Source organism: Enhydra lutris, unplaced genomic scaffold (genome assembly GCF_002288905.1).
Source record: "Enhydra lutris kenyoni isolate GAN:26980312 unplaced genomic scaffold, ASM228890v2 scaffoldscaffold4, whole genome shotgun sequence".
Classification (NCBI taxonomy): Eukaryota; Metazoa; Chordata; class Mammalia; order Carnivora; family Mustelidae; genus Enhydra; species Enhydra lutris.
The window spans coordinates 53,656,802-53,681,237 of record NW_019154088.1 but is presented as its reverse complement, the minus strand read 5'-3'; the positions used below and the strand labels follow the sequence as shown (position 1 = coordinate 53,681,237).

The following is a 24,436-nucleotide window of genomic DNA, read 5'->3' as shown; positions in this document are numbered from 1 at the left end:
TTTAAGATTTTATTTATTTATTTGTCAGAGAGAGAGAGAGAGAGAGAGAGAGAGAGTGCGCGAGCACAGGCAGACAGAGTGGCAGAGGGAGAAGCAGGCTCCCTGCAGAGCAAGGAGTCCGATGTGGGACTCGATCCTAGGATGCTGGGATCATGACCTGAGCCAAAGGCAGCTGCTTAACCAACTGAGCCACCCAGGCATCCCTTTCCAAGCCATTCTTAAGTCTTAAACTGAATCTGGATCATGTGAACCCCTTTTACAGCTTGGGCCTTATCTGGAACCTGATTGCCCTTTATAAATGTAGTTCATGGAGTCCTGCTTAGCATTGCTGCCTCCCAGGGGCTGTTCTTTAGTGTTAGGAATTAGCAAACTGATTTTTGCTCACATTATATTTATTTGATTTCCTTCACTTAAGTATATATAGCTGTGGAAAAATATTTAATAAAGTCAGTAATTTACGTAAGACAGAAAATGCCTTTTTAAGTAGTCAAAGTGATAAGATTCCAAATACTTAAAATGCAGTTTTCTCTTGGTAATAATAATAGTATTAATAGTTAATTTAAGAAGCTTTGGAGACTGTCTGCCCTTCCACTTACTATCGTTATAATCTCCAACAACTTCCCTGTGCCTCAGATTTTTCCATCTATAAAGTAAGTTGTTAAAAGGATTAAATAAGTAAATACATGTAATGTGCTTAGAACAGTGTCTGGCACAGAGGAAGTCCTTAGTGAATGTTTGCAGTTCCTTCCTCCCTCACCTCTTATCTTAAAGTCAGAACAAAAATGCCATACTGAATTATCAGCAATTTTGTTATTGGCAATTCTAAGGCATTCATTGTACATAACTTTCAAATGCCACATGACAGCCTGTGTACCCTGGAAAAAGGGGAAGAATATGTGAGGAAGTATTTACCTTTGCTTCACTTGAATAACTGTTACAGTCTTTTATGTTTTCAAAACTGGGCAAAATCATCTTACCTTATTTCTAATACTAGCATTGCTCTTCAGATATTTGAAATAAATGTTAAATGCTCTATTTTTAATTAATGCCTTTTATTTCTGACATTTTTGACTCAGTGTAATAGCAAGCAAATTGTTCAAACCACTGGTCCCTTTGATACTTAGTTCGTTGATTTCAGAATCATTGTTTAGGACTTAATTTTACTGGGAATATTGTTAAATAGGATACTCTTTTATTGCTTAACAAATGTTCATGATAAAATATTATTTTTATAGTTAAAGGTATAAATGTGTGCAACTTTGTTAAAGTTTTCAGATCATGCAGTGCTAATGGGCATAAATTGTTTCTAGTTTAGCTCACATATAACTTCTGTGTTATCTTTAGTTACCTAAGTTAGAGAGTAGAGATGAGACTGATGGTCTAGTTTTGATATGAATTCACTTATAAACTGGATTCTCTGATTGTATTTTATGCTTCTGCGCATTTTTCCTAGGTTGCCTTCCAACATTTCCAAGAACTAGATGAGCACATCAGCTATGTAGCAACCAAGGTCTGTCACCTTGGAGACCAGTTGGAAGGGGTAAACACACCTAGACAGCGGGCAGTGGAGGCTCAGAAATTGATGAAATACTTTAATGAGTTTCTAGATGGAGAATTGAAATCTGATGTTTTTACAAATTCTGAAAAGGTGAGTACTGTCAGAAAGATAAAAGCACCTCCATCACTAATAACAATGCCCAAATTATGAACTATATTTATTATTTTCCAGTTACTACTTTCAAATCACCAAGTAGCTGACTTATTAAAACTTTTTATTGTTCTGAAGTGTGTTTTAATACACTTGCTGCAGATTACTGATGAAGTGTGTGTATTCAGATTTTTAATTGCAGGATTGTCTGGAATTTTTGTTTATGAAATTATGTGTGTTTTGACAATGCTGAGATAACTGTGTTAATAAGTTTTTCTTTTCCGTAGTTGACTTTTAGTATTAACATAATTTAACGGTTATATTCCATTGGGTGTGGATGTAGTCTGACTTAAATCACTGACAGGCTGAAGTATCTTTCTCCACGAGGAATGCAGAGCTTCTAATTTCTATTACATGAATAAAGAGCTCTTATAAAGAATTCAAGCATAGTTTGGACTAAAGAGAATTGAAAAATCTGAATTGTTTATATTAATCCTTTTCATAGCACTGGTCACTTAATACTGGTCTAAGTATTAAGTATTGGCTGTTCTACAGTCTTGGAAGGAAGATATTTAGCTGACTTTCTTCCTCCCATGGGGAAAAATCAAAATGCATGAAAAAATTCTTATAGATAGTATATACATATGGTAACATTGTCCACTAATATATAAATACAGTTCTCCCTGAATTATTCCAAGTTTACTCCATGGAATATTTTTGATAGTGGAATGTTAAAAGTTAGGTATTGTTGAAGTTTACTTTGAATTAAGCAACACATTTTGTGAGTAGGAACTATATAGGCTTATAGAATTTATAATTTTTAGAGACCTTTGAAGAAACAGTTACATATTTTACAAAATTCCTGTAAGGAAAAGACAGTATTTTAAATAATTAGTATGGGGCGCCTGGGTGGCTCAGTGGATTAAAGTCTCTGCCTTCAGCTCAGGTCGTGATCTCAGGGTTCTGGGATCAAGCCCCACATCGGGCTCTCTGCTCTCTCCATAGTTTATGGAATGTTTTATTTTATATTTACTAAATATAAACATATATTTATAATATAAAAGTATATATTTATGCATATTATAAATATGTTTTAAACATGAAAAATATATAGTTTAAATTTTATAACTTGGATTACCTTGGATTATACCTATAGGATTATGAAATCTCTTTATGCTATTATAAACCAAATGTAGATATTTTATCCAATGTGAGTTGTCCTGTTTATCTGAATGCAGCCAAGGCAGCCATTTATAATCTAGGGGAAAAAATATGCCTGAACATGCATATTTTTAATCTGATTTGTATTACTTGTAATATTTTACATCAAGAAATTAGGTTCTTTACATTTTTTAAAAAACATTTTAATTGGGGCACCTGGGTGGCTCAGTGGTTAAAGCCTCTGCCTTCAGCTCAGGTCATGATCCCAGGGTCCTGGGATCGAGCCACATTGGGCTCTCTGCTCAGCAGGGAGCCTGCCTCCCCCACTCTCTCTGCCTGCCTCTCTGCCTGCTTGTGATCTCTGTCTGTCAAATAAATAAATAAAATCCTAAAAAAAAATTTTTTTATTATCCTCAGGTAATTGTATAGTTCTTGGCTTTATTGTTACCTCTTAAGTTTTGAGGTTTTAATTGGAAGAAGTCGTCTTCAAATTGCTAGTTCATTCACTTGGTCACTTAACTATAATTTTTGAGGTCTAAGTATAGATTAACGGTTTTTAAGTGAATTCCTCTTCTCCTTTGCTTCACTCTTTTCTATATTCCGTTTTCTTTCATCTTGTGTTCTTTTTTTTTTTTTTTTTTTTTTTTTAAGACTTGAGAGAAAGAGAGAGTGTGCACACATTGGAAGTAAGGGGGAACAGAAGGAGAGGAAGGGAATCTCAGGCAGACTCCCTGCTGAGCACAGAGCAAGGAGCCTGATGTGGGGCTCGATCTTATGAGCCTGAGATCACGACCTGAGCCAAAACCAGGAGTTGGACACTCAGCTGACTGAGCCACCCAAGTGCCCTGTGTTTCTTTTTTCTTATATTTTGTTCCTTTCCCCCCAATCGTTTTATTTTTCTCTCATGTATTCCATAAGTTTTGAGTTACTGTTTGCTAACTGTGAATCATTATTTTTGGCTTGGTACTATCACAGTTAACTATACTTAGGAACTCATATATGGTATTAGACTGCTAATTATCAGATAACCTTCTGGCTGTCTCAATTTCTATCTTCCCAAAGGAAAGAAAATCACCCACATAGCTAGGGAAGTGTATGATTGTGGAAGGAATTGGAATCAGATAAGATACCTTCCTGCTCCATAGCCATTTTTGTTTTTTTAATCTTTGTTTTTCAGAATCTTTAATTTTCTTCCCTAGGAAAGACTTATTTTATGTCCATATTATGTATTTCCTCTTACCTCTGTTCTTATAAAATATGTTAGCTGTTTTTCTTCCTAGAATCACAGCTTATTGTGTTTCATGTAGATAATGCCTGATGACTCTGATTATCTTTAACACCATTTACTAGTATGGCTGGTCTCTCACCTCACTCTAGATGTAAGCAAATGATTAGATTGTGGTTTGACAACTTCTGTACTTACTGTTGTAGTACATTTTAAGTGATGGACGATCATAAGAACTATAGTGCTTTAAATGATTTTTCCAAAACAATTACCTATAGAAATTCAATAAAATCAAGTGTTATTTGCAACTATATTCCCACTGCATTTATGCAAAGTTTGGAAACAGTACATAATGGGAACTTCCATCTCTTAAAAGATAGGAACAAATTTCTTTTTTTTTTTTTTAGATTTTTATTTTATTTTATTTGACAGATAGAGATCACAAGTAGGCAGAGAGGCAGGCAGAGAGAGAGAGAGGAGGAAGCAGGCTCCCTGCCGAGCAGAGAGCCCGATGCGGGGCTCGATCCCAGAATCCCGGGATCATGACCTGAGCCGAAGGCAGAGGCTTTAATCCACTGAGCCACCCAGGTGCCCCAGGAACAAATTTCTGATGGAAATATAGAAATGGCTATGGTCCAGGCAGGTCTTTTCTGAAGGGGATATTGGTGAGGAGAAAAGGATGGACATTGCTAGTCCAACTAAATGACATGGTGAAAAGCGATACTGCAGTATTACCTGTGCCCATGTGCAGCAGGATTGAGTGAGTGATAACTGAAAATGACAGTGACTTGCTGACTAGGAGAGAAGAGATAAGTGAAACTGAAATCTATATTCACTGTTGTTTGAGAACAGTGATGTTTTTTCTTTGACCCTGCTGTTAACCACTGTTGCTTTCCAGACTTCACCTGATACTTAGAAAGAGCTATAGTAATGTTTTTAGCTCTTCCTTCATGTTTTTAAGTCTCTTTTTATTTTTTAGTGTAAAAGAGAGTGAGCATAAAATCAGTTAAGGGTGTGCTGAAATAAAACTCAGTACTTATGTGACATTTAAAGAAAAAGTGACTATTACATAACCACCCTACATATTAGTGTAAGTAAGCGCAGTCACATATTTGCTTATAAGAACTTTAGACCCCTGACCTTAGCCCTTTAATTTTACAACTTATAAATAAGTAAACACATTTTTGTACCGTATGTCATTCAGGAGACTTCATATTAAATTCTGTCTTTGCTTTTAGAACAAGTTTTATAAATTTATGTATTTATTAAATGACAAGTGTTTTTATTGTTTTATGCATTTAGCTTAAAGTAACATATATGCAGCAATATGATCTGAATTACTTTCATAAATCTTTTTTTTTTGTCTTTTTTGGGTTCATAAACCAGAAGAGACATTCTTGCTTTTAGCAAACAATGACTTAAGTTTTTTCCAAGTAAATTTGATCTGCAGGTTTTCATTGGGAAGGGACTGTGGCATTATAAAATCACAAAATTTCAATACCAGAGAGACAAATATTGTGTTTTATTGACTCAGTATTAGTGATATCCCAGATGTCTTTCTGTTGCTCGCAAGGTTTTATTTTTGTGAATTTTAAAAGAAAATTGTTGGAATGAGGGTCTGTGGGCTCTTTTCAAGTATAAAGATGTTTTTGATATGCATAGGGTTTTTTTTTTTTTTTAATTACTGCTTTCATTTACTTTTGAATAGATAAAAGAGGCAGCAGACATCATTCAGAAGTTGCACCTAATTGCCCAGGAGTTACCTTTTGACAGGCAAGTTTATTTCTCAAGAGCTAATTTGAATATATGCTATAGTTTATAGATAAAGTTGTATTTTTCCCTGTATGGTTTTTCTTATTCAAGAATTTATTGAGTAACCCCTTTGTACAACACATAGTATATAATAGTTGACTGAAAAAATGTGGTCTCTTAATATCTACATTTAATGATACACCTTGAAGTACTTTTAGTCCTTTGTCTTTCTTCTGAAAAGAAATTGCTGAAGGAGAATTTTGAAATTTACTAACATGATATTTTGAATTTTCATTTTTTGGACTTTGATAACCTGGATGGGAGAGGACAGGGAAAATTTAAACATGGGGTCATTCAGCTGTTTTTTTCTTATATGTAGATAAGAATTCTTAAACTTTTGGGGGTTTTAGACACCTTCAAAAAGCTGATAAAAGCTGTAAAGTTTCTTCTCATAACTCAGATACACACAGATTATGATATGCAACTTTATGGAATTTTAGACTCTTAGCCTAGCCACAGACTCTTCCCTGGGGACACCAGGTTCAGAAACCTTGCTTTAGATGCAAGGCCCTATGGCCATTGCTAAGTCAGGTATTAATGGTTTCATTTTAAAAGAAACTTTATAGAGAAGATTTTTTTCATGATTTCCCTTTAGTCCGTAGAATGGTGGACTTTTTATTTTTTTTATTTTTTATTTTTTTTATATTTTATTGATTTATTTAACAGAGAGAGACAGAGAGGTCACAAGTAGACAGAGAGGCAGGCGGGGGGTGGGGGGAAACAGGCTCCCCACTGAGCAGAGAGCCCGACGTGGGGCTCGATCCCAGGACCCTGGACTTTTTAATAAAATCTTGGTAATAGTAGTTTCCTCATGAACATCTGAAAAAAATAAGTCTTCATGTAACAGACAATAGATGTGTTATTATTTGGGGCAGTACTTGGGGATCCTTGGGTACAGGTAGAATATAAATGTATTGCTGTACTTAAAGCTTGCAATACAAACATAGGGTGAGAATGAATTCCCTACCCGCAAACTCTGAGTCATCATATAGAATGAGCAGTGATGGTCATGTATCATTTAGCTATTGCTAATAATCTCATATTTTTCCCAGCATGGTGAATCATGATTTTTTTTTTCTGAATAGTTCTGTTTTGTTTATTAACATATTATTTTATTAGGGTCAGAAAGATATTCTCATATATTTTATAAAGAAACATTAAGTCATTAAAACATAGTTGAAAATCTTAGGGAAAATCTTTGTTATGTTACTACAATTTATTGAAGAGATTTAGCTCATATTTTGTGTTAAAATATACTTTGAGGGGTCCCTGGGTGGCTCAGTCGGTTAAGTGTCTGCCTTTGGCTCAGGTATGATCTCAGGGTTCCGGGATCGAGCCCTGTGTCAGGCTCCCTGCTTGGTGGGGAGTCTGCTTCTCCCCCACCCTTCCCCTGCTCGAACTCTCTCGAATAAATACATAAAATCTTTAAAATATATATATACTTTGAAAAAATCAGAAAAGAAATGGTATCTTCAAAATATAAATATTACAGTATATTGCTTTATCCTCACCAAGAACTATCATCCCCATCTCCTTGATTGATTGATTTTTAAAGTTTATTTAACTAATCTCTACACCCAACATGGGGCTTGAACTCACAATCCAGAGATTAAGAGCTTCATGTCGTACAGACTGAGCCAGCCAGGTGCTTCATGAACAATGATTTTTAAAGTCACCCCCAAAAACCTCTCTATCTCATTTCAGGGTTGGACCATTTACTTAAGTAGGTTAAATGTGTGGCTCACAAAAGGTGCTTGATAATTATTGGATAATCTGTCTATCCAATTCTACATATACTCATCATCTTTCACTTCTCAGCTATATACTTCTCTTATAGTTTTGTTTTAGCCTCTCTACCGGGCCTTGGAATTGAATATATGTCCTAATTAGATTTAATTTTTTCAGAACGATCATATGGCCTTACATGCACTCTCTAATCCACCATGACTTTAATACATCAATTTTGTATAAATCTGTAAATTTTTATTACCTTCTTTATCTGCCTTTGCCATCTCTTTTGCCAGCCACCCTCCTCTCCAAACTGATTGCATAGGATCTCTCAACATTAATTTTCCATGATGTATCTTCTCCCTTGATACTTAAGTTTTTAAAAATTTCAAGTGTATGCTAGTATGTGATATTTCAGTTTCTGAATTTGCAAAGATTGAATGGTTAGTCTGTAAGATGTTTCTGGGTCCTTTTTATGGCTTTTATTTTATTTTTCATATACTTACCATTGTTTTTCTTTTAAATAACAATAATAGAATTTTATGTGAAAAAATCCCAACAGAAGTGGCAAATAGATAAGTATCAAGGAATTTAAAATGTTAGTGAATAATGTGTTGAAATAGTAGCTCAGTGTTGGAGCTGGTGGAGTTGTTAATGTCTCATATAGAACTTCTCCTTCTTTAAGAAGTTACTGGTTATTCAATGTGAATTTCATTAATGAGAACCAGTTACCTCATCTGAATTGCCCCAATTCAGTTTTGTTACCTGGCCTGCTTTCTCTTCTGGCTGGCTGGCTAGCTGGCTGGCTGTCTTGCTTTCTTTCTTTCTTTCTTTCTTTTTCCCGTCCCTTCTTCCCTTTTTCCCTCCCTCCCTCTTTTCCTTTTTCTTTTCCTTCCCTCCCTCCCTCCCTTCCTCCCTCTGTCCCTTCTTCCCAATGATGACCTTTAGTAAAAAGAGTTCCCTTATACCACCCAGATTCTTTTTTCCCCTTTTATTAACATCTTAGATTACTGTGGTACATTTGTCATTACTAATGAACCTTATCATTGATTTTTATCTTTCAGGTTTTCAGAAGTAAAATCCAAAATTGCAAGTAAGTTTTTAATAGTATTTCAAAGTATTTAAAATGTGTATAAAAATATTTTGTTTTGAATAGATAATAAAAATACTTGTGTAAAAGAAAAAAAATAGTAAAAAGAGAGATAGTGGAAACAATGCCATCCTCCCACCCCATCCCTGAGTTTGACTCCTCTTCCTTAAAATAATCATTACCAGTTTCTTGTGTATTCTTCAGAGTGTGCTGTAGATATGTAAGCATAGGACATAAATCATGTGTGCATGCGTGCGTGCATGCATGTGTGTGTATAGAATTTAGTTCTACTGTCCCCAGTTACTTTAAAATAATTGGCTAGCATACTATACAAATAGTTTTATACCATGTGTTTTTAATTTAACAGTGTATCTTGGAGATTATTTTATATCCATACATATATCTCTAAAGTAGGTGTTTTTTTTTAAAGGCCAAGTGCATATAAGCATTTTGGTACTGATATGACTCCTTACATGATTAGTTTTATTCTTTTCAATCTTTGGATTATATTTTAAGTAGGTCTGTCTAGGTTTCTGGAAAAGCCACTATATTTGTAGGCTCCTGTGGTAATCTGAGTCATGTTTGGGATGCCATTGCATAGAAGGTTCAGAGAGCCACCTGTTTTCCAAGAAGAGTTACATCAGAATGACATAGATAGTTGGACTTCCTGGCACTGTTTTTGATTACTATAGATAAGTCCTAAGTTCAGGTTTTCATTCAGAACATTAGTAGCCTCAGTAATGAAGTGAATCAGATGCTATATATTATCTTAAGGTGAGATTTGGTGTTGAATCCACCATTGCTCATGGTAAAGACTTCTGATCTCTAGTAAGGAGTTTTATAGTCCTCTTCACCCTTTCTATCGCTTTGGGTTTAAGATTTTTTCCTATCTCTTATTATCAAAAATGAAATCCAGAGGTTTATCTCAGTTAACTGATTTTTTAAGTAACAGTGGTAAATGGTAATCAGACCACTGGTTGGGAATATTTTATTGTGTTGAAAATATAGATTTATGTATCATGGTACATTATAAGGCTAGATTCTCTTTGTTTTTGTAATTCTTTAAAAAGGAAGGTAGATCCATCGTCATTATATTTGTAAATAATTCATATGTTTGTAAATAACATCTACAATGTCCCATTGTAGATAAATGACTTTCTTTTTATTTTTAGGTAAATACCATGATTTAGAATGCCAACTGATTCAGGAGTTTACTAGTGCTCAAAGAAGAGGTGAAATCTCCAGAATGAGAGAAGTAGCAGCAGTTTTGCTTCATTTTAAGGTAAATAGTAATTAATAAAAACGAAGTTTAGTTTTCAAGATTGTAGAAATTATATAAATTATGTATAGTATAGTGACTGATTTTATTATAGTTATATAACTGTATCACAGTGACAATTTTTATTTTGATATTTGAATATATATTTCACATCATAAATATTAAATTTTAGGTATTATTTTCAATAATATTAATATTTTATCAGTTAATTTTTATATGAGTTGACAGAAAATCATACTGTCTTCTTGTTTTTAATTAATTAATTTTTTAGTCAAACATGTTGTAATAGGATGAAAGCAAGAAGATTTAGCTTTAGGGGTGCCTGGGTGGCTCAGTGGGTTAAGCCTCTGCCTTCGCTTGGGTCATGATCTCAGGGTCCAGGGATCGAGCCCTGCATCAGGCTCTCTGCTCAGTGGGGAGCCTGCTTCCCCCTCTCTCTGCCTGCCTCTGCCTACTTGTGATCTCTCTCTCTCTGTCAAATAAATAAATAAAAATCTTTGAAAAAAAAAAAGATTTAGCTTTAAATTTTTAGTGGAATGTAGGAATCAGAGAGTAGATGGAATGTAACTAGTAAAAGATTTAAGTTAAATTCAGAGGATCACAGGTGGTAATACAAAGGAATATTGTCTTCTTGGAATTTGAATTAGGGAAAGAATCCCTGTATGGCATTGTATTTCTACAAAGAAGGTGCTTAAAGAAATAGTGTTTGCTTAGTTTCAGACCACAATGCTATGAAACCAAAGTCAACCACAAGAAAAAATTTGGAAAGACCACAAGTAAATAGAAGGTAAAGAACATCTTACTAAAGAATTAATGGGTCAACCAGGAAATTAAAGAATAATTGAAAAAATACTTGGAAGCAAATGAAAATGAAAGCATGACAGTCCAAAACCTTTGGGATACAGCAAAGGTGGTGCTGGGAGAGAAGTATATAGCAATACAGACTTTCCTCAAGAAGCAAATACACAACCTAATTTTACACCTAAAGGAACTGGAAAAAGAACAGCAAATAAAGCCTAAATCCAACAGGAGAAGGGAAGTAATAAGGATTAGAGCAGAAATAAATGATATATAAATAAAAAAAAAAACCCAACAGTAGAACAGATCAACAAAAGTAGGAGCTGGTTCTTTGAAAGAATTAACAAAATTGATAAACCCCTAGCCATATTTACCAAAAACAAAAGAGAAAGGACCCAAATAAATAATAAACTAAAGAGGAGCGATCACAACCAACACTGCAGAAATACAATTATAAGAGACTATTATGAGCAATTATATGCCAACAAATTTGGCAATCTGAAAGAAATGGATAAATTCCTAGAAACACATAAACCACCAAAACTAAAACACGAAGAAATTGAAAACCTGAACAGGCCCATAGCCAGCAAAAAAAATTGAATCAGTAGTAAAATAAATCTCCCAACAGACGAGTCCAGGGCCAGATGGCTTCCCTGGAGAATTCTCTCAAACATTTAAAGAAGAATTAATGGCTGTTTTTCTGAAACTGTTCCAAAAAATAGAAATGAAATGAAAACTTCCAAATCTGTTCTTGAGGCCAGCATTACCTTGATCCCAAAACCAGAGGGTTTTAAAAGAACCCACTAAAAAGGGGAATTACAGACCAGTATACAGTCCTGGTGAATGTGGATACAGAATGTGGATGCAGAATGATACTATCTAATTGAATCCGGTAGTACATCAGAAGGATTATTCACTATAACCAAGTGGGATTTATTCCTGGGCTGCAGAGGTGTTCAATATCTGCAAATCAATCAGTGTGATACACTGCATTAATATGAAAGGAAGGGTTAAGAACCGTATGATCTTCTCAATAGATGGAGGAAAAGCATTTGACAAAATACAGTATCTTTTCTTGACAAAAATCCTTAAGAAAGTAGGAATAGATGGAACATACCTAAACATAATAAAGCCCATATATAAAAGACCCACAGCTACTGTCATACTCAGTGGGGAAAAACTGAGAACTCTTTCTCTAAGGTCAGGAACACGACAGAGATGTGCACTCTTAACCACTGTTGTTGAACATAGTACTGGAAGTTCTAGCCTCCACAGTCAGACAACAAAAAGAAAAGGCATCTGAATTACCAAAGAATTCAAGCTCATGCTTTGCAGATGACATGATACTCTATAGAAAACTCGAAAGACTCCACCAAGAAATTGCTACAGTTGATACAGAAATTCATTGGTGTCACAGGTAATAAAACCACAAAGAAGTCTGTTGCATTTCTATACACCAATATTGAAGCAGCAAAAAGAGAAATCAAGGAATCAATCCCATTTACAGTTGTACCAAGAACCATAAGATACCTAGGAAAAATCTAACCAAAGAAGTAAAAGATCTGTACTCTGAAAACTGTAGAACACTTATGAAAGAAATTGAGGAAGACACAAGGAAATGGAAAAACATTCCATGTTCATGGATTGGAAGAATAAGCATTGTTACAATGTCTTTACTATCCAAAGGAATCTGTACGTTCAGTGCAATCCCTGTCAAAATAACACCATCATTTTTCACAAAGGTGGAACAAACAATCCTAAAATTTGTATGGAACCAGAAAAGACCCTGAATAGCCAAAGGAATGTTGAAAAAGAAAACCAAAGCTGGTGGCATCACAATTCTGGACTTCAAGCTATGTTACAAAGCTGTGATCTTTAAGACAGTGTGGTACCAACACAAAAATAGACACATAGATCAATGGAACAGAATAGAGAACCCAGAAATGGACGTACAACTCTATGGTCAACTAATCTTCAACAAAACAGGAAAGAATATCCAATGGAAAAAAGACAGTCTCTTCAACAAATGGTGTTGTGAAAATTGGACAGCAAAATGCAGAAGGATGAAACTGGATCATTTTCTTGCACCATACACAAATTCAGAATTGCTCAAAGACCTAAATGTGGGACAGGGATCCATCAAAATCCTAGAGGAGAACACAGGCAGCAACCTCTTTGACTTTAGACACAGCAACTTCTTACTAAACATGTCTGTAGAGGCTGTAGAGGCATGGGAAACAAAAGCAAAAATGATTGGGACTTCATCTAGATAAAAAACTTCTGCACAGCAAAGGAAACAATAAAACTAAAAGGCAGTGTATGGAATAGGAGAAGATATTTGCAAATGACATACCTGATAAAGGGTTAATGTCGAAAATCTGTAAAGAACTTATCAAACTCAACACTGAAAGAAAACAAAAATCCAGTCAAGAAATGGGCAGAAGACATGAACAGACATTTCTCCAGAGAAAATATACAAATGGCTAGTAGACACATGAAAAATGCTCCACATCACTGAGCATCAGGGACATACAAATCAAAACCACAATGAGATACCGCCTCACAACAGTCAGAATGGCTAAAATTAACAAGTCAGGAAATAAGATGTTGGTGAGGATGTGGAGAAAGGGACACTGTTATTGGGAATGCACTGGTGCAGCCTCTCCAGAAACAGTATGGAGATTTCTCAGAGAGTTAAAACTAGAACTACCCTATGAATGAGCAATTGCACTTCTAGGTATTTACCCAAAGAATACAAAAACACTGATTCAGAGGGGCCCATGCACCTCAAGGTTGATAGCAACAATGTCCGCAGTAGCCAAAATATGGAAAGAGCCCAGTTCTCATCAACTGATAAATAAAGATGATGAGGTATGTGTATATATGTGTGTGTGTGTGTGTACACACATAGATATGTGTGTGTGTGTGTGTGTGTATGTGTGTGTATATATATATATATATATATATGAATATTACTAAGCCATCAAAAAGAATTAAATCTTGCCTTTTTCAGTGATGTGGATGGAGTAGAGGGTATTATGCTAAGCAAAATAAGTCAAGCAGAAAAAGACAAATAGCATATGATTTCACTCATATGTGGAATTTAAGGAACAAAACAGGTGAACATGGGGAAGGGAAGGAAAAACGAGATAAAAACAGAGAGGCAGGCAAACCATAAGGAACTTTTATTTTTTTTAAGATTTTATTTATTTGACAGAGAATGCACAAGCAGGGGAAGAGGGAGAAGCAGGCTCGCTGCTCAGCAGGGAGCCCAACATCAGGTTTGATCCCAGGACCCAGGGATTATGACCTGAGCCGAAGGCAGACGCTTAACGGACTGAGCCGCCCAGGCACCCCAAGAGACTCATGACTATAAGGATCAAACAGGGTTGCTGTAGGGGAGGTAGAGAGAGATGGGGTAAATGGGCGACAGGCATTAAGGAGGACACTTGTAATGAGCACTGGGTATTATATGTAAGTGATGAATCACTAAATTCTACCACTGAAACTAATAATATGACGTATATTAACTAAATAAAATCTAGAAGAAAAAAAGAATAAATACATACAAAAAATATATATAAAAAACTTTATATTTGTATCTGAGTAGGGAAATAGAAGTAATTTTTCAGACTTTTCATTTAAGTAAAATACCTGCATGAGTATTGAGAATGGCTCTTTAAACAATAGTATACTTTGCATTGCTTACTTGTTTTTATGTATGAATTGTTAGTGAGTAAAAATCATTATAGAGAGTTTGATATGACAAATTATTTGTTTAAATATGTTCTGCTAAAATAGATTCAGTTTTAAAAGTAAATTTCCAGAAGGCCAGTTGAGTACCGCTCTGTTCAAATTCTTGTAGGGGAACACAAATGCTTTGAATCCAAGAGAGTAAAGAAGGAAGTACATACATAGGTATACATGTACATACATACATAGGTATACATATGTACGTATGTAAACCATTTTTCAAGATTGTGAATCTGTGTGTGAGTGCCTGCACACAACACGTTTTAGAGTTGAAGGAGATGGCTACGTGATCATAGGGCAAAAGACTTTACAGAAATCATACCTCAGTGTTCTTTCATTCTAAAGTGCTGCAAGGATATAAACCAGGTGATCAATTTCAAAGAAAGCAACTGAGAGAAGATACTATGTTATTAGTTTTCTACATTTAATTTTACTTAAGTCCAGTAACTAATTTTGTTGGTGATTCATTAGGACATAGACATAGCTTTATTACATATAAAAATTCTTTTATTGAGATTATTACTATTATGATTATTATTGTAGTTAAACCAGAACTGTGATCATGTATTTCTTTCTTCTTCATAGGGTTATTCCCATTGTGTTGATGTTTATATAAAGCAGTGCCAGGAGGTAACATAATAGTACACTTTACTGGATTTTATTTTATTTTATGCTAATCTATATATTTTAAAACCATTTAAAAACTATATATTCACTATGTAAAATGGCTCTATTTAGGGTGCTTACTTGAGAAATGATATATTTGAAGATGCAGCAATACTCTGTCAACGGGTGAACAAACAAGTTGGAGATATCTTTAGTAATCCAGAAACAGTACTGGCTAAACTTATTCAAAATGTATTTGAAATCAAACTGCAGGTAATTTTAAACAACAACTAAATGGTTCTTAAAGCAATATGTGAATTTTTTTCCTCTCTGTTTTTAAAGTTTTTTAAAAATTTAGTTTATTCATATAACGCCCTTTGGGTTAATAATCTGTTTATTCAGTGAAGGGGAAAGGAATGACAGTATCATGCTTTTTTAAGAAAATACTGTTCATCAAGAAAAAAGGTACTAATCGTAATCACTAAGCATCATCAGAGCACGTTTGAAATTTATTCCAATAGCAGTAGTAGTTGTAACAGGTTACAGCGGGGTAGCCTCAGATTTTAATTTTTATTGGGTGCTCACTTTGACCAATAGATGGCATATTTCACATATTGAGTAAAAATTGCAAGTGCAATCTGTAGAATTTTTTTTATAATATGTACTAACATTAAAAGAAAAAACACAGTAATTTAATTTACAAACTTGACTCCCATAGCATACATTAAAGCAACATTTCCCAAACTATGTTTACTACTGGATTAAGCAACATTAATGTGTTTGTTTTTGAAACATAATTCAGGACTTTTCATATGCTTTGAAAGTACTAATGTGTATTGTGATTCTCTGGAAACAGGAGTGTAAAGTACAGCATTTCCCAATTTTAAAGTAGTATCTATTAATGTCTTAAGGAACACTAGGGTTATATCCAGGCCACAGTTTGGAAAATGCTGCTTTTAAGGAATTGACTATATCAATATAGCCTCAGGTTTTGTTTTTTAAATGTACTTTGTAAGGCAAGATGGGCCAGTTTCAAAAGAAAAGATATTTTGAAATTCTTAATACTTATTCCCAAGAGGGCTATAGATGAATATGTAAATATGAGAATCATTAAAAATTAAAACCTTATTTTTTTTATATTGGTATATTTTCCATGCATTGCCTTTGCCGTTGTATTTTAATCAGAACAATTAAAGAATGTGGAATAATTTTAGAGAAAAATATATTTACTTACCTGACAAAATGTTGACTTTTATTTTTCAGAGTTTTGTGAAAGACCAGTTAGAAGAATGCAGGAAGTCTGATGCAGAGCAGTATCTCAAAAATCTCTATGATTTATATACAAGGTATACTTTTAATTACTAGAAAATAGGAAAATAGTAGCACCTCAGATTTTCTTTCCTTCTTTTTTAATAGAAAATGAAGTATTCATGTATTTTTGAGTAATAGTTTGTCAGATAGTGGTATACCTTTTAGCATTAAATCTTGGTTATATAGACTACTATTGTACAAAGAGCAGTATTTTTAGCTTGTTAACTTAAGGAATTAGATATTATGCTGTATAGTCATGTACTTTAATGTAACTTTTATTTACGTTAAGACTCAAAAATTTTGTTTCTGGTTTTAATTGTAAGTTAGTTCACTGTTGCTTCATTTTTTTTCTCTAAGAGATAGTATAATTACATTTATCTGGCATTTAAAACTTTAGAAATTGAGAAAATTACAAATTGTTAGCAAATGACAGTTTCAGCTGTAAGTATAATATGAAAATTTACCTTGGGCTTTGTAAATGAAAGTGTAATATTTGGAAATACTGTATCAGAAGCTTCTTGTGGAGTTTTTTCCCCAGTCCTTTTGCTGTTCATCAGTGTCATCATTTTGAGAGGAACGTTTTCAAAAATAACCATAGTCAGGAAGTCCATCCCAACAACTTTTATCATGAGCCTGTCTTTAATAATGTGAAACAAAAAAATTAGAGGAAAGTCTACATGGCAAAAGAAAAAAGAGAATGAAAGAAAGTAGATCTCTCAGTATTCTGACGTGGATACCATATCAGGAATGGCATTAGAACATATTGAAGTCATTCTGCCACTGTTGCCATTTCTAGACTGGTCGGTTGCCTCAGTTTCCTCTCCTAGAAGCAAAATTATCTGTAGTCAGTTTTCTAAACCACAGTGTTGTTTGTAATACCCATTCTGCATTACATATAGCCCTGTGCAGCTGCTCTTTGTATCCTAAGTGCCTTCCAAGGTTTAAGAAATGGTGGTTTAACATGTTATTAAAATCACATTGTAAAAATATATATTCCTTAGTATTATCACTATACCTAAAATATACATTAATCTTTTTTTCCCCCTTTTCCATGAAAAGAACCACAAATCTTTCCAGCAAGTTGATGGAGTTTAACTTAGGTACTGATAAACAGACTTTCTTGTCTAAGCTTATCAAATCCATTTTCATTTCCTATTTGGAGAACTATATTGAAGTGGAGACTGGATATTTGAAAAGCAGAAGTGCTATGATCCTACAGCGCTATTATGATTCAAAAAACCATCAGAAGAGATCCATTGGCACAGGAGGGTGAGTGTTTTTGTTAAATGTTGTATTTAAGCTAAAGATTTTAAGAACTTTATTAGATTTGGACAGAGTTGTCAAATATTAACAGTCAGTGAATTTTCTGTGAAGAACTCCTCTAACCCAGCTCATTTATACCATTGATCAAATCCTGTCTCTTGAACCACGTATCGAAATGCAACATAATATAATTAAAACGTAAAGCAGAATAACAGCACTATAAAGAGTTCTATAGTCTCCTTTCTTTTCCCCCCAGGCTGAGTGAATTATTCCAGGTTATTAACTAGGAAACACATTGTTTCTGTTGTTGCAGGTGTGGGGGAAAAAATAGCAAATAGTTTAGTTTAGATACCTTGAGCTTTTTGATGACCTGGGGATAAAATTAATATCTTGAAACCTATAATTATTCACATACTACAGAAAAATGATTTGCTATAGGATTAGTGGTACCTGTTATCCAGATCTCAACCCATTTGATTCTAGAATGAAGCAGAATGACTTAAGCAGACCCATATAATTAGAATATAGAGTACACTCAAATCACTTTCTTGTTTCCCAATTGGTCATATACTAAATCATGATCAGGGAGTGGTTATAATTAGGAATAAGAAGTGACATCTGAAAGGCAGCAGCAAGTAAGGGAAGAGAAAAACTAAAGAACAACCATGAGAATTAAAAAAAAAAAAGTAATAGTTTGGGGTGCCTGGCTGGCCCAGTCAGTGGAGCATGCATCTCTTGACCTCAGGATTCTAAGTTCAAGCCCCATGTTGGGTGTAGAGATTACTTAAAAAAGAAAATAAAATCTTTATTTATTTATTTTTAAAAGATTTTATTTGTTTGAGAGCGAGAGAAAGAGAGCATAAGCAGGGAAAGGATCAGAGGTAAAGAGAGAAGCAGGCTCTCTGCTGAGCAGGGAGCCTGATGCGGGGCTCATTCGCAGGACCCTGGGATCATGACCTGAGCTGAACGCAGATGCTTAACTGAGACACCCAGGCTTCCAAAAAATAAAATCTTTTTAAAAAAAAAAAATTCATAGTGGTCTAGAGCTAGGTATTCTAGGAGCAAAAGAAATCCAACCTTCTAAAGATACCACCATATAGTAAATGTTCAAAGTAACCCTCAGTCATTAAGAAAAGCTAAATTATGTTTAATATATCTTGTTTAATAATGATAAATGTGCAATATGCTCAAATGCTTAAATGTATTTTAAAACACGAAATTTTAAAGTTTATTTTAAGCAGGACCATTAGTTATATTAACTTATTTGGAATAGTCCACTTTATAAGGAAACCAAACAAGAAACTTTTGGCTATTGAGTCAGAATTATAGAGCGGAAAGAGACTTTAAGGGTCATAACTCCAAATATACTCATTTTTCAGAAGATAATTTTTTGTTTAGAGATTAAAGCTTGAGGCTCCTGGGTGGCTTAGTCGTTAAGCAGCTGCCTTCAGCTTAGGTCATGATCCCAGGATCCTGGGATCGAGCCCCGCATCAGGCTCCCTGCTTGGCGGGAAGCCTGCTTCTCCCTTTCCAACTCCCCCTGCTGTGTTCCTTCTCTCACTGTGTCTCTCTCTGTCAAATAAATAAATAAAATATTTTTTTAAAAAAGATGAAGAGATTAAGGCTTATTTTACTTTGTGGAACTAATTATTGGAATTAGAACTTCTAGGTCTGGCAATTAGTCCATTTTTTTCTGATGATGTATACTAAGTTGAAGAGTACTTGAAATCTGTGTAAAATGTTCTCTTTTCATTTGTTGTTATGATGCATTAGTATTCAGGATTTGAAAGAGAAAATTAGACAACGTACCAACTTACCACTGGGGCCAAGTATTGATACTCATGGGGAAACTTTCCTATCTCAAGAAGTGGTGGTTAATCTTTTACAAGAAACCAAACAAGCCTTTGAAAGATGTCATAGGGTAAGAGTAATTATAAATTTATTTTATTTATATGGTTGTGTTTTTTAATCTTTGCCTTGTTTATAATATATAAATATGCTCTCTGGTTAGGAGTAACTATTTTTTGTAATGAAAAATGATAGAGGGTTTGTTTTGGAGAGCAGAATTATTTTAAAATTATTTAGAAGCATATTTTAATATAACTTTAAAGATGAATATACAAATTTTTCTTCTATAAGTGATATTAAATCAAGATATGAAAGGGAGGTTTAGAGCCATCTCATAAAGAAAGAGAGCTTTAGGGAAAGAAGGGTGTTTTAAGAACCCAGATAGCAAAGGAAAAGTTGACTCCATTAAAATTTAGAATTTCTGTCCAACAAACACTTTAACAAAGGAAACAGATAAGTCACAGCCTGTGAGAAGGTATTGTAACCAATATTACTAGCAGAAGATTATGTAAAACAAATAGTGGCAAATAATTGTATAGCATATGCTATGTTCCAATGCTCTTTAGATATACACCAGCTCATTTAATCATTGTAACAACCTTGTGAGGTTTTTATTCCATTTTACAGATGAAGAAACTGAGATACATACTTCTTAAGCAGTAGAATGGAGAGTTGAGGTAGTCTTAATTTTTTTACTTATATTGATATATATGGTCTATATTTTATATTGATGGACAGTAAATCAGTATAAATTACTCATATAAATATAAATAAGTAGAAAACAAAAACTATTAAATGCCCATGTGGGTTCTCAGTACATAAAGTAACTATCATCTGAGTCCATTATATGTGGTAGCCAAGAGTGAGGTCTCTGGAATCAGCCAGAGGAGAACTCAAAAGCTGGCTTGACCACTTTTTGTGGCCAATTACCTAATGTCTTTAAAGCTCAGATTCCTTACCTACAAAGAGGAGATAATATATGCAAGTTATTTTGAAAGAAGTTTTGATAAACATATGTAAACAAATACAGAAAATGTAAATTACCAGTAAGATACTCAATCTCACTAATAGGAAAATGAAACTTAAAATGGGAAAATACTGTCTTATTCTCATTCAGTCTGCAAAAATTAAGTCTGATGATACTAAGTGTTGGTAAGGATGAGAAGCAATAGAAATTTTCTTATGCTATCAATGGAAGTAAAAATTGGTATAGTGTGGATAGTAACTTGAGAATTCCTTAGAAAAACTCGTAGGTCTATATACCATGTCTAACATCATAGCAGCATTGTTTATCATGGTGAAAAATCAGAAGCAAATTAAGTGTGCCTCGAAAAGAGAATTGATAAATTGACATTGTTCATAAATTAGAAAGCTGTACAACAATTTAAATGACTAGAGTTATATGTATCATAGAGTTATATGTATCATATATCTCAAAAATACAGTGTTGCGAGAGAAGAACAAGATGGGGGAAAGATATATTCAGTATAATACTATCTAAAAACTATATAAAGTTTTTAAAAAGTAGAAGAATACCTCATATTGTTTAGGGATGTGCACAAGCATAAACATGATAGATTCAGGGTAGTGTTTGCCATGAGGGAGGAGTACCTAAGGGACTTTATTCATATGTAGGACTTCCCTTCCTCCCTACCCCCCAAAAAGAAAAAAAATCTGAAGTACATTTGGAAAAATGTTAATATACGACACATCTAGGTGGGTGATGAGTGTATTTGGTAAATTACTGTCTCTAGTTTTCTGAATGCTGGAAATAATGTTAAAATATTTCTAAAGATCATTGAACCTGAAGCTGTCAACATTATATTGTTTGAATCATAGTAACTAGCTCTGTATCATGACCTTTTGTCTGGAAATTAAAAGATGGAAATTCAGTTGAAGTTCAGTGCAATCTGATCCAAGAAACATGTGTTTACTTTGTAGCAGCTGCTATATTAGACATTGAGGATGTAAAAATAAGACATATATATTACTTTTGCATACTGTGGAGAAAGGAGGGAGACATATAAATAATCAGTGCAAAATAGGTACACCCTGCTGGAACCAAAGACAATGCAACCAGCTCTGCCTGGTTAAAGAATTGAGGAAGAGTATTTATTTGAAAAGTTTTCAAAAAGAAGGGAACATTTTAGGCCTGAGTCTTAAAGCTACGTAGGTTATCTTCAAGAAGGTGATTCTTGGAGAGAATAGTTCATGTAAAAAGTAGTATGGAAAGATCAGCTGTGCAGCATAAAATGCTTGAAATAAAAATATACATGGGAGAGTAATGAGAAAGGAAGTTGAAAAGATAAATAGACTTTTTGCATACCATGCTTGGAAATTTAGATCTGACCTTGTAGATGATGATGATGCAAGCTTTAAAGGATTATTTTAAAAGGGCAGTGTAATGAACAGATTGGTGCTTTTTTCCCTTTCTTTTTAAAAAAGTAACTTTGAGATACCTTTGACATTTAGTAAACTGCATATATTTAAACTGCACAATTTGATAACTTTGATAAGTTATGTCTACATTTCTGAAGCTTTAATTTCAGCCAAGATAATGAACAGATCCATCACCCCAAAAAGTTTCCTTTTGTCCTTTTATAATCGTCCTTTTCTCTTCCTTCATTTCTGTCCTCAGAGAACCACTGATCAGCTTTATGTCACTATAGATTTGTTTTCAAAAGGAGGGTGACATTTGAGGACTGAGTCTCAAAAGCTAAATAGGATATCTTTAAGAGGTTCATTAATTTTCTAGAATTTTTTTTAAATACTATGTTATAATATATACGTGTTTCTGTTTTTTTTCACTCAGCATGATTTTTTTAGAAATTCATCTGTGTTGTAAATGTTACTTAGTATACTCCTTTCTGTTGCTGCGTCGTATTTCCTTTCATGAATATACTGCAATATATCTACTTACTTATTGATAGACATTTAGATTGATTTCAGTGTTTGACTATTATGAATGAAGTTGCTGTGAACTTTCACAGATATGTCTTTATGCAGACATATGCTTTCATTTCCCTTGGGTATATACTTAGTAGCAATATGGCTGAGTCATATGGTATCTCTTTTAAAGGAACTCCCAAACTCTTTTCCAAGGTTGTTGTTTCTTTGGATATTCCCACCAGCAATGTGTGAAAGTTTCATTTGCTCCCCATGATCTCCAACATTTGATATGATCAGTCTTTTTAATTTTAGATAGCCTAATGGTGTGTAGTAATATCTTATTATGGTTTTAGTTTGCATTTTCCTAATGACTAGTTGAGTATCTTTTCATGTGTTTATTTGCTATTTGTACATATTCTTTGGTGTATTTTGTGTATTTTGTGCATTTAAAAAATTAAGTTATTGTTATCCTTTGAGAGTTCTGTATGCATAGATATAATAAATGATATATTCATAGATAATAAGTGATATATTCATTTATCAGATAGATGATATACAAATGTTTTCTTTCAGTCTGTGACTTGTCTTTTTAATCCTTTAACAGTGTTTTCAAAGACTAGAAGTTCTATTTTATTTTTTCAGTATTCCATGATTCATTGTTTATGCACAATGAACACACCCAATGTTCCATGCAATATGTGCTCTCCTTAATACCCACCACCAGACTCAACTAATCCCCCACCCTCCTCCCCTCCCCACACAGAAAACCCTCAGTTTGTTTCTCAGAGTCCACAGTCTCTCATGGTTCATCTCCCACTCTGATTTCCCCCAATTCACTTTTCCTTTCCTTCTCCTAATATCCTCCATGTTAATCCTTATGCCCCACAGGTAAGTGAAACCATATGATAATTGACTTTCTTTGCTTGACTTATTTCACTCAGCATAATGTCCTCCAGTCCCATCCATGTTGATAGAAAAGTTGGGTATTCATCCTTTCCGATGGAGGCATAATACTCCATTGTATATGTGGACCATATCTTCTTTATCCATTCATCTATTGAAGAGCATCTTGGCTCTTTCCACAGTTTAGCGATTGTGACCATTGCTGCTATGAACATTGGGACACATATGGCCCTTCTTTTCACATTTGTATCTTTGGGTTAAATACCCAGTAGTGCAATTGCTGGGTCATAGGTTACCTCTATTTTTAATTTCTTTCTTTCTTTTTTTTTTTTTTTGGATTTTATTTATTTATTTGACAGAGAGAGAGAGATTACAAGTAGGCATAGAGGCAGGCAGAGAGAGAAGGGGTAGCAGGTTCCCCGCGGAGCAGAAAGCCCAATGTAGAGCTCTGTCCCAGGACCCTGAGGTCATGACCTGAGCCAAAGGCAGAGGCTTAACCCACTGAGCCACCCAGGCACCCCTATTTTTAATTTCTTAAGGAATCTACACACTGTTTTCCAAAGTGGCTGCACCAACTTGCATTCCTACAACAGTATAAGAGGGTTCCCCTTTCTCCACATCCTCTCTAGCACTTGTTTACTGTCTTGTTAATTTTGGCCATTCTGATGTGTAAGGTGGTATCTCAGTGTGGTTTTGATTTGAATCTCCCTGATGGCTAATGATGATGAACATTTTTTCATGTGTCTGTTAGCCATTTGTATGTCTTCTTTGGAGAAGTGTCTGTTCCTATCTTCTGCCCATTTTTTGACATGATTATCTGTTTTTTGAGTGTTGAGTTTGAGGAGTTCTTTATAGATCTTGAATATCAGCCCTCTGTCTGTAGTTTCATTTGTGAATATCTTCTCCCATTCCGTGGGTTGCTTCTTTGTTTTGTTGACTATTTCCTTTGCTGTGCAGAAGCTTTTGATCTTGATGAAATCCCAAAAGTTCATTTTCAGTTTTGTTTCCTTTGCCTTTGGAGACATGTCTTGAAAGAAGTTGCTGTGGCCAATGTCAAAGAGGTTACTGCCTATGTTCTCCTCTAGGATTTTGATAGATTCCTGCCTCACGTTGAGGTCTTTA

General features: G+C 34.3%; 1 protein-coding gene across 1 annotated transcript in view; it reads left to right on the top strand.

Moving 5' to 3' along the window:
• LOC111140538 (exocyst complex component 5) overlaps window positions 1–24,436 on the top strand; it is a 61,906-nt gene that overhangs the window by 21,358 nt on the left and 16,112 nt on the right. The window contains exons 4-12 of the mRNA XM_022492762.1: window positions 1,454–1,648; window positions 5,743–5,807; window positions 8,639–8,667; window positions 9,837–9,946; window positions 15,080–15,124; window positions 15,233–15,373; window positions 16,364–16,446; window positions 17,471–17,680; window positions 19,448–19,595. Coding sequence (XP_022348470.1) covers window positions 1,454–1,648; window positions 5,743–5,807; window positions 8,639–8,667; window positions 9,837–9,946; window positions 15,080–15,124; window positions 15,233–15,373; window positions 16,364–16,446; window positions 17,471–17,680; window positions 19,448–19,595 — 1,026 coding nt within the window. The remainder of the gene's footprint in view (window positions 1–1,453; window positions 1,649–5,742; window positions 5,808–8,638; window positions 8,668–9,836; window positions 9,947–15,079; window positions 15,125–15,232; window positions 15,374–16,363; window positions 16,447–17,470; window positions 17,681–19,447; window positions 19,596–24,436) is intronic.